This window comes from Triticum aestivum, chromosome 1B, assembly GCF_018294505.1.
Source record: "Triticum aestivum cultivar Chinese Spring chromosome 1B, IWGSC CS RefSeq v2.1, whole genome shotgun sequence".
Taxonomy (NCBI): Eukaryota; Viridiplantae; Streptophyta; class Magnoliopsida; order Poales; family Poaceae; genus Triticum; species Triticum aestivum.
In genome coordinates, this window is record NC_057795.1 from 686,094,128 (window position 1) to 686,105,785 (window position 11,658).

At 44.2% G+C, this 11,658-nt stretch overlaps 1 protein-coding gene across 1 annotated transcript; it reads right to left on the minus strand.

The window, feature by feature from the left end:
- Positions 1 to 233: 233 nt before the first annotated feature.
- On the minus strand, positions 234 to 4,598 carry LOC123101069 (trimethylguanosine synthase). The gene is made up of 11 exons (XM_044522714.1): positions 4,537 to 4,598; positions 4,299 to 4,451; positions 4,159 to 4,216; positions 3,118 to 3,169; positions 2,830 to 2,980; positions 2,660 to 2,748; positions 2,190 to 2,418; positions 1,585 to 1,720; positions 851 to 945; positions 649 to 772; positions 234 to 525 (listed from the first exon to the last, which is right to left on the minus strand). The coding sequence occupies exons 1-11, from the start codon at positions 4,596 to 4,598 to the stop codon at positions 433 to 435; spliced, it is 1,242 nt and encodes a 413-aa protein (XP_044378649.1). The 3' UTR covers positions 234 to 432.
- Positions 4,599 to 11,658: the final 7,060 nt, after the last annotated feature.

Consider the following 11,658-nt stretch of genomic DNA (forward strand, 5'->3'; position numbering starts at 1 on the left):
TGGTGCATTTGTTTGGATGACGGATGATCTCAAAATTTACGTTTAATGATGGATGATCTCAAAATTTTCGTTTAAAGGATTTTTTTTTCTTCTGTACTCAGATGGATGATCTCCTCTGACGTAACTTTTCTGTTTTGGATAGCCTGATTACAATCAATAGCTGGTGAATTCACCATGTAAATATAAAGGAAAATTTCTACCTATTCAGGGTTTTCCAATTTTGTACCTGAAACTATACCATACACAAGCAACTAAACCATACGAAGTTTCTCGGCGAATCGGCTAGTTATACATTAACCCCAGCTGTACGCGCTGCTGCCCAAGTACACCAAACACCGACACGGAATCTCTCATCCAGCAGAGTACTTGGATTTCACATACATTAAGTATCATCAACGCTGTTCAGGAAGGAACACGGTTTTTGGGTGGGGATCATTGGTGTTCCACTTCCACGTCTACGCTCACGTGTTCTTCAAAGTACGCTGTTATGGTTTTCAGCTTCCCATTGAGGAAATTCTTCTCCACCTGCCAAAATAAAGGGATCCATTGTGACTGTGTGACATTGGTCCAAAAGGCATCGCCAGACCACTCTGACCGTCATGGAACTTCATAGGTCAACTAGACAAAGATCATGTCTAACGGACGTACCTCAACCGCCCATGGAGGATCCACCGACAAACACATGTCTGCCAGTTGGTCTAGGTCGCAGTTGCGAGGAAGAAACATGACTACTCTCGAAGCGATAGCCATGGCAAGTTTGAAGAGATGATACCTGAAGAGTTCAACAAGGACGTGTGAACATTTGCGAGCACAGAAGGAAACAAACTATATTCTGAACCGAGGAGCTCACCCATCACATGGCTTAAGCATGGTTTTGATATCGTAAACATCGACTTCTGCATAGTCTGGTCCACCCCAAGGGGGTGACATGAAAACAGTTTCTCCCTGCAAGCAACCACTTTTCACAAAAGCATACAAACCAACTTGTAGAACAACGAGAGTAGCATAGCAAGATCGCCCTAGTCATTTCCTCGACTCGTCTTTGGTATGCACAAAAAGATGGTAGTCCCTACTGCCAATATGATGTAAGGACATTTCTTTTCAGTTTTGCGTAAAAAAAGGAGCCAAGTGGCTTTGTTCTTTTTAGCTTAGCGATGATGCTAAGCTTAGATTAGCACCTTCTGTCACATCACTGCTGCTAGCTAATTACTCTCACCTTAATGTATGGTAAGTAGATGCTCTAAACAAATTTTATTATATTATTAAAAAGGAAGCTATCTTTATGGCAGTCCTCTATGATTATGTTTGGCAACTGAACTTGAATTTCTTCTTAATGGCCTGTCCTCTAATAAACCCCAGACTGGGGCTATGCCTTATAATCTAAAAATGGTTTACAACAAAACTTCCTCTTGTGGGACTTCTAATGGTAAGATACTGGTAGTCTGGTACCCTACCTAATGGTTACATGTAAACGAAAATGGTCAAACAAATGCATTATCAGACAACTATGAAGATATGCAGCTACAGGAAATGACAGGTGCACAAAAACCTAAAGGTGTCATATTTTCAAGGCATAAGGCATACCTTCAGATGAGGTGCTATATTAATAAAATCTCCTACGATGAAGTCTATGTGATCATTTACTCCGTAAATAGTTGCATTATGTTGTGCATAACCAATCTTCTGTGGGTCAACGTCAACAGCAACAACATGCTTACACCTGAAAAATAGAAGATGGTGTCAGAGAGGTGGAAGTCTTCAGTTTGAGTGTTGTACGAGAAACATGAGAATTGAGAGTCCACCTTATATCACCATTAATCATAAAAGGGCTTCCAGTTTCCAAATTATATAAACTCATGTGGCATGACAATTGTACACATCCAAAGAAAGTCATATGATGTGTGAAGCAACTTAGAAGCCATGTTTTAATATGATGTGTCATTTTACAGGACACAAGTACCCTAGTATTACTAGATGAGTGCAAAAACATGCTTTCTACCACACCATTCATTCTTGACTGAGTATGCCATTGACGCATACAAGATGCATAATATTCAAGGTAACATACCAGCTACCATCATCATCACAAGTGAAGAAAACAGAAAAAAAATGCAAAAGGGCGAGTTCATGCTAGTACATTGTTTATTGTCATTTACTTAAGATATAAGAAAACAATAACAGTGGCATACTTTGTAGCAAACTGGATGGTATTACCACCAATTCCTGCGAAACAGTCAATCAATATGCCTGCACCAACACGAGATGCATGATGCTTTGCGATGAGCTCTGGCGTCACTGAAAACCACCCCTCTTCATCCGTCTTTATACCACTATCAAAAAGGGAGAAAAGCGAGTACCGCTGATTCCAATACCTGGCAATGTCAGTGGACATGTTTGCCATGTCCGGACATGAATGAACTGTAAAATGAAATAAATGGTTACTTATCTGATATATATAAACAGAAAGAGTACAAGAAGGGTAGGTATAGCAACAAGCTGCATATTGAATGCCACCCTCGCTAGGGCAAACTAATCTGTTAGTCAACAATATCATCTCTGAAAAAAAATAGCAGGAACAACTCCTACAAGTTCTAATCGAGTAATATTATCTTACACGATTGAGATCTCCTTACTCTGTTTTTATTTTTGGTGGTAGTACCTTCTTGGTTCATTTCTAACACTTCAGTCATTGGACTATCATTCTGCATATTTTTGTCATGTTGTGCTTCATCAATGGTAGCTATCACACTGCATAGAGATAAGATGTTAATAAAAACATCCATTTGTCAAGGAAGCAACGAAACAACATGTTAGTGTAATAAGGCACACCTTATATATGTCAACTCTTTGTCAGGAATATCTGATAGACTGAGAGTTTCATTGTAAATAAGTTCATGTCTCTGCTCATCCAGATGCGTGTCATCACCAGTCTGATCTGCCATGCGACTAGCCAATTCCATATCTTCAACAAATGAATGATCTATTGATATCAAGAAAAAAACAAATGGTATATCAGAAGAAGTTGGTGGATGTTTGCAGCAAAATAAGAATAAAACTCTGTATTGATTTGCTTGTGTTATTGTCTATGTGTTGTATGTGGGGGCAACAAATCTTTACCTGCATCTGTTGTTTTGGCTACTTTATTGCGGTTTTCAGTTGTTTGAGATCCCTGCAAACTTGGAAGTTTCAATAGCTTGCATGAAATGCTTTAACGCAATTTGGATAATGAAGACCATGAAATGAAAAACAATATCAACTGGACGTGATCTCAAACAGGTTATATACATCAACATCAAGTAGACGTAGAAATGATAAAGTTATTTCACAATATAAGTACTTGTCTTATGCCGGTTACCTACAGATGTAGCGGTACACTCCGTTTATGGTCGTCTCTATAACGTGTGAAGAATCGAGACCTGTTTACGGAGGTGTGTACATGCTTGGCGAACACGGAAAGGGATACTTTTACCCTACAAGGATGACATCATGATCTTAGGATTGGCCCTCCCACGGTTTAGGCGTCATGTAGTCTTTTCATGACTACTTATATTTCATCTTTTTTACTTTCTGAGACTGGACTTTGTTTGACTGTGTGCATCCTAGTTATGCATAGACCGAGTGTAATAGTTAAATATTTTAAGTAATAAAGTGCCCTTTATCGGGTGTAATAGTTAAATCTTTTAAGGGAAATGATATGGTCCAGTCGGCGGATAACGCGCGGGGAATCGACCGCCTCTCCGTTGAGCCACACGTCCCACATGATCCCAACACAGTTTTGCAACATGACCCTTACAAGGGTTGCAATGGTGACGGGGCTCTAGCGAAGATAATTTTTGCAACAAGGATTATACAGGAGGAGATCAGATGGCTACCAAACTCGTCATCCAACGGCTCGCGAGGCGGCAGATCTTATAAAAAATATCTGCCGGCCAACGCGTAGCAGCCCTATCTTTTAAGTAATAAACAGCGCCCTTTATAAAAAATATCACTGCACAAAACACTTTTTTTTTGTGAATTGGGCAACAAAATAAGAGAGCGTTTTCAATTTCTTGGAAATGTCAGCAGACTTCCCTCAAAAAAAAAAAGGAAATGTCAGCTGACGAACGGGTTAAGCACAACCCACGTCATGATCGCAAGATGGAAGTGGAATCTTCTTACCGTGCAACCAGTAGTCTCTGTAGCATCGCAATCCCCGGTCTTCACATAAAAATCATCCCTGCATTGAGCTAACTGCTCAGCCAAAAACAACACTAGCCTGAACGAGTCGGAGAGGGACGACTGGGAGGGGGTTTGATTACCATAGGTGCACTTCGGTGAGCTTGAAGAGCTTCCCCAGCTTTCTCATCGACGAGTACTCTGCCGCCGCCGGCGGCATGACAACCGTGGGAACCGATTCGCGGGTCGGCCCCGCGTTCAACGATCCGGGTTCGAGTCCGACGGCTGGTACATTGCTGGTTGGGGAGCGAGGCGGAGAGTGAGAACTATAGATGTGGTAGCAGGAGGGAATGTATGGAGGAGGAAGAAGGGAACACTCACCTCAGCTCGCCGTCGACGTCCCGTCGGGGCTCCTGCAGTTTCTTGGTCACCGTGGCTACCATATATGACCGGCTTCCTCTCCTCGTCGGTCGCCTGCTCGACTGGACACTGGACTAGGCGAGCGGCCGGAGCATTCGCCGTGGTGTAACGAACCCAATCGAGAAGGGGATCGGGATCGGGATCGCTCAAGGGTGGTAGGTGAGGACAGCAGGAGGTGAGACTTGCAGAAGAAGATGGGAACAGAGAGAACAAGGGATGGGAATCAACTAGTCACTTCTTTCATGCCTGTTCTGATCGTCAGGTTCAGTTTAAGAGCATCTCCAACAGCCGCGCATAACTAGCGCCGCGCCGCAAAATAGGTCGTTTTAGCGCGCGCGCAACGCGTCAGGGCGCTCCAGCGGGCGCGCAAAAACGGCGCGCGCGCTAAAATGGGTTGGGCGCGCGGTCAAAAACACTTACCCGCGCGGCGTATTTCGGGCGCCCACTACAGCGCGCGGCACACTCGAGCGCTCGCGCCCGCTCTTCCTCTCGCGCTTCGACCCCCGACCGGCCGCGCCGCCGCCGCCGCCCGCGCACCCCGGCGACCGTCTCAGGCTTCCCCAGCCTATCCCCGCGCGCCCGCGCTTCCGCCCATCCCCTCCTAGTACCGCCGGCGCCCGCGCGCCTCCGTCGTCCGAGGAACAGCGCCCGAGCGCTCGCTGCCGCGCCGCGCCCGCAAGGTGTTTGACAAAACGCCTACAAGGTATGTATTGCTCAAACTTCTTGAATTTGGTGCATGTTTTGAATTGTAGTTTTTATAGTATAGTATTGAACATTGTAGATGAGTTCGTCGTATGATTCTTCCGAAGAAGAATTTGATATGGAAGAGGAGGAGGATTTTGCAATGATCGTAGCTATGCATATCAATAAAAAACCGAAGCACGGTGGTTCGGTTATGGGTCGGGAGAAAATTTGAAGAGATAGGATTGATGCCCATAACAGATTGATGAAGAACTATTTCGTGGAGAATCCCACATACCCGGAGTCGTATTTTCGTCGCCGGTTTAGGATGAGCACCGACTTGTTCAGGCGCATTGCAGAGAAACTAGCGAGCCATGACCGGTTTTTCCAGCAAAGGAGGAATGCCGCCAGAGAGCTCGGGCATAGCACTACTCACAGTTTGTAGCAAATGGCCGTACGTACAACTATGGCTATTATCTAGCGGATGGCATCTATCCAAAGTGGCAAACCTTCGTGAAGCCATTGAAAAAACCGGAAGGTAAGAAAAATCTTGATTTCCACAATGCTCAGGCGGCGGCTAGAAAAGATGTGGAGAGAGCATTTGGGATTTTGCAAGCCCAATTTGCTATTGTGAGAGGACCGGCAAGATTTTGGGATAAAAAAATGCTTTGGTACATCATGCACGCTTATGTGATTATGCACAACATGATCATCGAGAATGAGCGTGGCCAAGATTTAGACTACTCACAGTATGAGCTCTTGGGACATCCCGTGCGAGTGCGGCGGAGGGCTGAAAGGGTAGCCCGTTTTATTGCCTCCTATCATGCCATTCGGCGTCATGCGACGCACAAGGAACTTCAGAATGATCTAATTGAAGAGTGGTGGGCATGGCATGGACGGCAAAGAGCATGATGATATCTGCATTCGACATTGTATTGTTCATGAACTATTTGTTGTGTTGTATAATAATTTATTTTGAACTATTTGTTGTTGTACTCAACGATAAACTATTTGTTTGAGTTGTAATGATTTATTTTGAACTATTTGTTATTGATTTTTATTTTGTTTGTTTGATCATTTTTGCTCATCTTCTTTGAAATGTACATGTGGTTTGTGCGGCGCGCGCGCTGTATTTTTGCGCCCTGCTGGAGCGGCGCGCGCGCTGTGCATTATAGCGCCGCTGCTGGAGCCAGCGCAGGCGGACGCGCAAAACCAGCCGCAGCGCGCGCGCTAAACAGGTTTTTTGCGCGCGGCGCTTTAGCGCGGCTGTTGGAGATGCTCTAAAGAGCACCACACCACACACACAACACAACTCACCCACGGCTGGCCCCACTGCCAGGCAAGCAGGCCAATTCACTGTCCACCTGTATCACCTGGGTGTGCAGGTCTGACATGCTCCCACCCCTTCTCCGGAAAGAGCTCCTTCCCAGATGTCGACCGACGGATACCGACGATGAAGAACTGGTCGAGTGGTCTTCCCATGTGGTGGCCTCCTCGGGAAAGTCGACCATTGAACCTTGAGTTGCACAATGTCGTTGTCAACCTGCGTGCTTGACCATGCGATGATCCAAAATTTTGGCGGGGTAGTGTCCATGCCGGAGTGGTCGATGGTGCGCCGCAGCTGAGCGAACACCGGTGCATGTAGGGCTTGTGCTGCGAGATGTGAAACACCGGATGGATACGGTTGTTCGTCGACAGAACGAGCCTGTAGGCGAGGGAGCCGATCTTCTCGTCCACAGTGAAAGGCCCGAAGAACTTGTAGATGAGCTTGGCACAGTGGCTATGGGCGACGTTGTGCTGCGCGTAAGGCTGCGGCTTAAGTTAAGGTGTCGCCCACTTGGAAGGAACCCTTCGTGCGGTTGCGCTTGCCTTGTTTCTTGAAACATCCTTGTGCATGTTTGAGCTGGGCTCGCAGGTGCTGCCCAGTCCCATTATTCGCCGTCTGGTAGCAGGGGAGAAGTAGCATCCCAGAGCGCCCAGATTCGGCTCCTTGCCATAGAAAGCCTTGAAGGGGGCACAATTGAGAGATGTGTGGAATGAGGAATTGTACCAAAACATGGCGGACGGAAGTCACCGTCGCCATTGCCAAGGTATGTTGTGCACAGTGCAACGTAGGTACATTTCCATGCACTTGTTCACGTGCTCGCTCTGGCCGCCCCTCTGCGGGGTGGTAGGTCGTTGAGTACAACGGCTTGTTGCCCGCGCCTGTGACCAACGTACCCGCCCCACAGAGCGCTCGTTGGTTAGAGACGATAGAACTTAGGTAATCAGACTATACAATTTTGAGCAAGTACATGCCTCCCATCATAAACTGTACCTTCAAAAAAAAAGCAGTTTGGGGTTGGCATAAGGCATGCCATTCCATCCATTGGTCGAAACATATCCAAGGGTTCTTTTCACTGTCACCCTTTACAAAATATAGCCCATTGCAGTCTGCAGAGTGTAATTAAGATCAAGACAAGAACAGGTAGCTTACCACATGTAAAACAGATTATAATTTACATATAGTTTAATTACACATAAAACAGATTATAATTTACATATAGTTTAATTACCACACTCACCCTTTACAAAAATATCTTAAGGCATGACCCGCCTTATTTAAACATCAATGCAGCACACATTATTTCATCATAGACGCTAGTTAATATCAGCTGTCAGTTGCACATTGTGACAACCATACACTTCCAAGTGATCTGTCGTAAAGCGACGACTGCTAGTAGGTGTCGTTTCACGATCTGTACAAGAACAACCGCCAACAGTTTTTTAGTTATTTGTTCCATAATTTGAACAATTCATTGTGTAGATGTCCACTTGTTGAGCTTTGTTTTCTAGTAGGTGGCTCTTATTTTTGTGAGTCAATTACACCACGGGTGCTAAAACTTGGCGTGAAAAATCACTTTGGTGTCAAAACTTGCGGCATGCATTGAAATGGTGCTACAACTTGGCTTTGGCGTGTGTATAGTAGATATAGGGCGTGTGTCCTGTTATTTATGGAAAGCCCAACGGAATTATATTTTTAAAAAATAAATTGTGGCCAACAAGATTTGAACCCCTGATCTACAAGGTGGAGGCGCTCATACCTAACCAATGCACCCAGAACAATTTTCTGATATATTTGCAAATGTACTTTATATATCGAGGCGCACTTAAGCTAGCTGGAGACCTTAAACCATTTTGCAGTTTTATATTTTTAACAACAACTAAACTATATGTAAATTATAATCTGTTTTATGAATATGTAAATCATAATCGTGTGTCATGCCTTAAGATATTTTTAAAAAAATTCTATATATTTTAATAAATGCTTATATAAGTTTATAAATCTTGACAGTTTTAATGAAACACCCATGTAGTCTGTAAAAGTGTGCATGCTTTAAGAAACATATATTCATATAATGTAAAAATCGTTGGCTAGGATTCGAACCAGTGACATGTAGTCATCAGGTGCGCGTAGCCACCACCCCACCCGACAGCGTTATTTTTTTTCTTCAGAAATTTATAAAATATATGTAAATTATAATCTTATATTATAAATAATATATATACACATAATAATATTACATTATTAAATTATTCACGTATTATTTAAAAAAATATCCATATGGTTAATTAAATTGTAAATTATAAAATTATCCACGTAATAATAGTTATGTATTATAAAAGTGTTCATTTTTATTCTGCAGTTTATTTTGTTTATAATGCACAATTATACTTTGCATATAATTTATAATTTTTGTAACAAATAACAGTGCAAAATGGTTAGTAGGCTGTCGATCCTGCTTAAGGTGTACCGAATATACAGAGTGTGTATCCGTTTAGTACGAAAAACGGTTTTTGGTCCATTGGTTAGAGCAACTCTAGCAGACCCCGCATCCGCCCCCGACCCGCAAAATAACCGCCAAAATGCGGGTACGGGCCGGAAAGCCTGCCCGACCAGACCCCGCATCCCGCCCCGGCCCGCAAAAAATTTTGGGGGGCGCGGCAAATTATCCGCCCCAACCCGGGAAAACGCGGGTTTCCCCCTCGCGGCTGCGGTGCCCTGCATCGGAGAGAAGCAGTTGGCGGGAGGGACATTTCAGCCCACGCGCTTTCCCCCTCCGCCCGCTTGCCGCCCGCCCGCCGCCGGCGATTCCGGCCATATCTGCGGGCGGAATCGTGCCTCGGGGCCGCCCCACACCCTCCCGCGCCGAGCCGCTACACCGCCCCTCCGGATCCAGCGAGAAGAGTTGCCCCCGTCGCCGCCGCCGCCGGGGATGGACCGCCGTCAAGCGCACCCCCTCGCCGCCGCCCGGGATCAGCCGCCACCGGTTAGTCCCTTTTTTGTGATTTTTGCCAGCTGTGTAGTAGATTGACGCGCCGGTGTGCGTGTAGATGGAGTTGACCCCGTGCGAGAAGTTCTTGCTATCCGGTTCGTCCGATTCGGACGACTCGGATGTTGAGAGCATGCTTGCGAACTTCCGGCAGCAAACATTGGTCATGGCGCTTGCCATGATGGAGCATGAAGACGAGCACCGGAAGAGGAGGTGAGGATCGACTGTCGGTCGTTTGTGCATTCCTCGGAATCGCCATTTCCCAAGCAAGATGTTGATGCAAGACTATTTCGCGGAGAATCCTACATATCCTCCGCACCTTTTCCGGAGAAGGTACCGAATGCGCCGATCCCTCTTTGTGAAAATTGTTGAAGCTTGCGAGGCAAATTGCCGGTATTTTACTCAAAGAAGAAATGTCGCGGGCTTAAAGGGATTTAGTGCATATAAAAAAATCTCCGCAGCTATGCGGGTGATTGCATATGGCGTTCCGGCTGACTATGCCGATGAGTATCTTCGCATTGTGAAGATAGCACAATTGAGTTTGTGCATAGATATGCGGAAGTGATCATTCATCTCTTCGGTCCTGAGTATCTTCGGGCACCCAATGAAGATGACACAAAGAAATTGATGGCATCAAATGAGAGGAGAGGTTGGCCTGACATGCTAGGTAACATTAATTGTATGCACTGGAATTGGAAAAATTGCCCCAAGGCTTTGCAAGGAATATATTGTGGCAAGTCTCGTGATGCAACAATTGTGCGAGAGGTCGTAGCATCCGCGGATTTATGGATTTGGCATTGCTTTTTTGGTATGCCGGGCACTCTCAATGATATCAATATGTTGCAACGGTCCCATTTGTTTGTTAGGCTTGCTAGTGGTGATGCTCCCGCTTGCAACTACACTGTCAATGGGCATGAATACACAAAGGGGTACTATCTTACAGATGGTATATACCCTCCTTGGTGCATATTTGTCAAGACACTACTAGGAAAAGGCCTACTAATGGCGCACTGGTTTTGCCTACTAATGGCGCATTACCAGTGCGCCATTAGTATCACGCCACTAGAATTTTTTACTAATGGCGCACCACTGGTGCGCCATTAGAATCTGGTATTCTAATGGCGCACCACTTAGTGTGCCATTAGTATTGCCCACAGTGCGCCACTATTATCTGCTATACTTATAGCGCACCACATGGTAGTGCGCCATTAGTAATAATTTTTTAATTTTTTTTGTTTTTCTTAATCTCAGGTCACTATTTCACATATGAGATATTCAACACATATATATACAACAAGCATCCATATAACAACCATATCCAACACACAAGTTTCATCATATACATACATAGCCAACACATAGTTTCGTCGTTACATATTACAAAAGTTTCACATTGTTCATCCAACACCGTTATCCATCAATTCACAAAAATTTCACATTGATACAAAATAAAAACATAAATGGAAAAGAAGCACTCCATCCACGCAAGCTTCCGTCAATTAAATCAAATCTGCAAAATGATAAACAAGAAGTTAGAAGAACAAGAACTTAGGTAATTTAGGTAAAATGAAGCTAACCTATGTCATTTTGGAAAAGAAGAAGAATAAGAAAAAGACTATAAGCTTATTATGTAAACTTGATTATTTTGTGCTAACATAAGTTATTTTGGAGCTAACCTATAGGAAACTAAGCATATAAGATCTTAGTTAGTATATTAGAGCCAACTTAGGTAAAATGAAGCTAACCTATGTCATTTTGGAAAAAAAGAAGAATAAGAAAAAGACTATAAGCTTATTATGTAAAATTGATCATTTTGTGCTAACATAAGTTATTTTGGAGCTAACCTATAGGAAACTAAGCATATAAGCTCTAAGTTAGTATATTAGAGCCAACTTAGGTAAAAATGAAGCTAACCTATAGGAAACTAAGCATATTAGAGATAACATAGGTAACTAAGTATATATATATATCATTTTTGGATAGCTAACCTATAGGAGATCTGACATACCCGACAAAGTTCAGTTCTCATGCATTGTCCTTCTCCTTCTTCTCCTTCCTCTCCCTGATGCGCCTAGAGCGGCGAGCCGGT

Coding starts and splice junctions, on each gene's coding strand:
- LOC123101069 (XM_044522714.1), bottom strand. CDS start 4,598: ATGGTAGCCACGGTGACCAAGAAACTGCAGGAGCCCCGACGGGACGTC. Junction 2,419..2,659: donor GTTAGAAATGAACCAAGAAG/GTACTACCACCA, acceptor TTCATTTTACAG/TTCATTCATGTCCGGACATG. Junction 946..1,584: donor ATATAGCACCTCATCTGAAG/GTATGCCTTATG, acceptor GGTTGCTTGCAG/GGAGAAACTGTTTTCATGTC.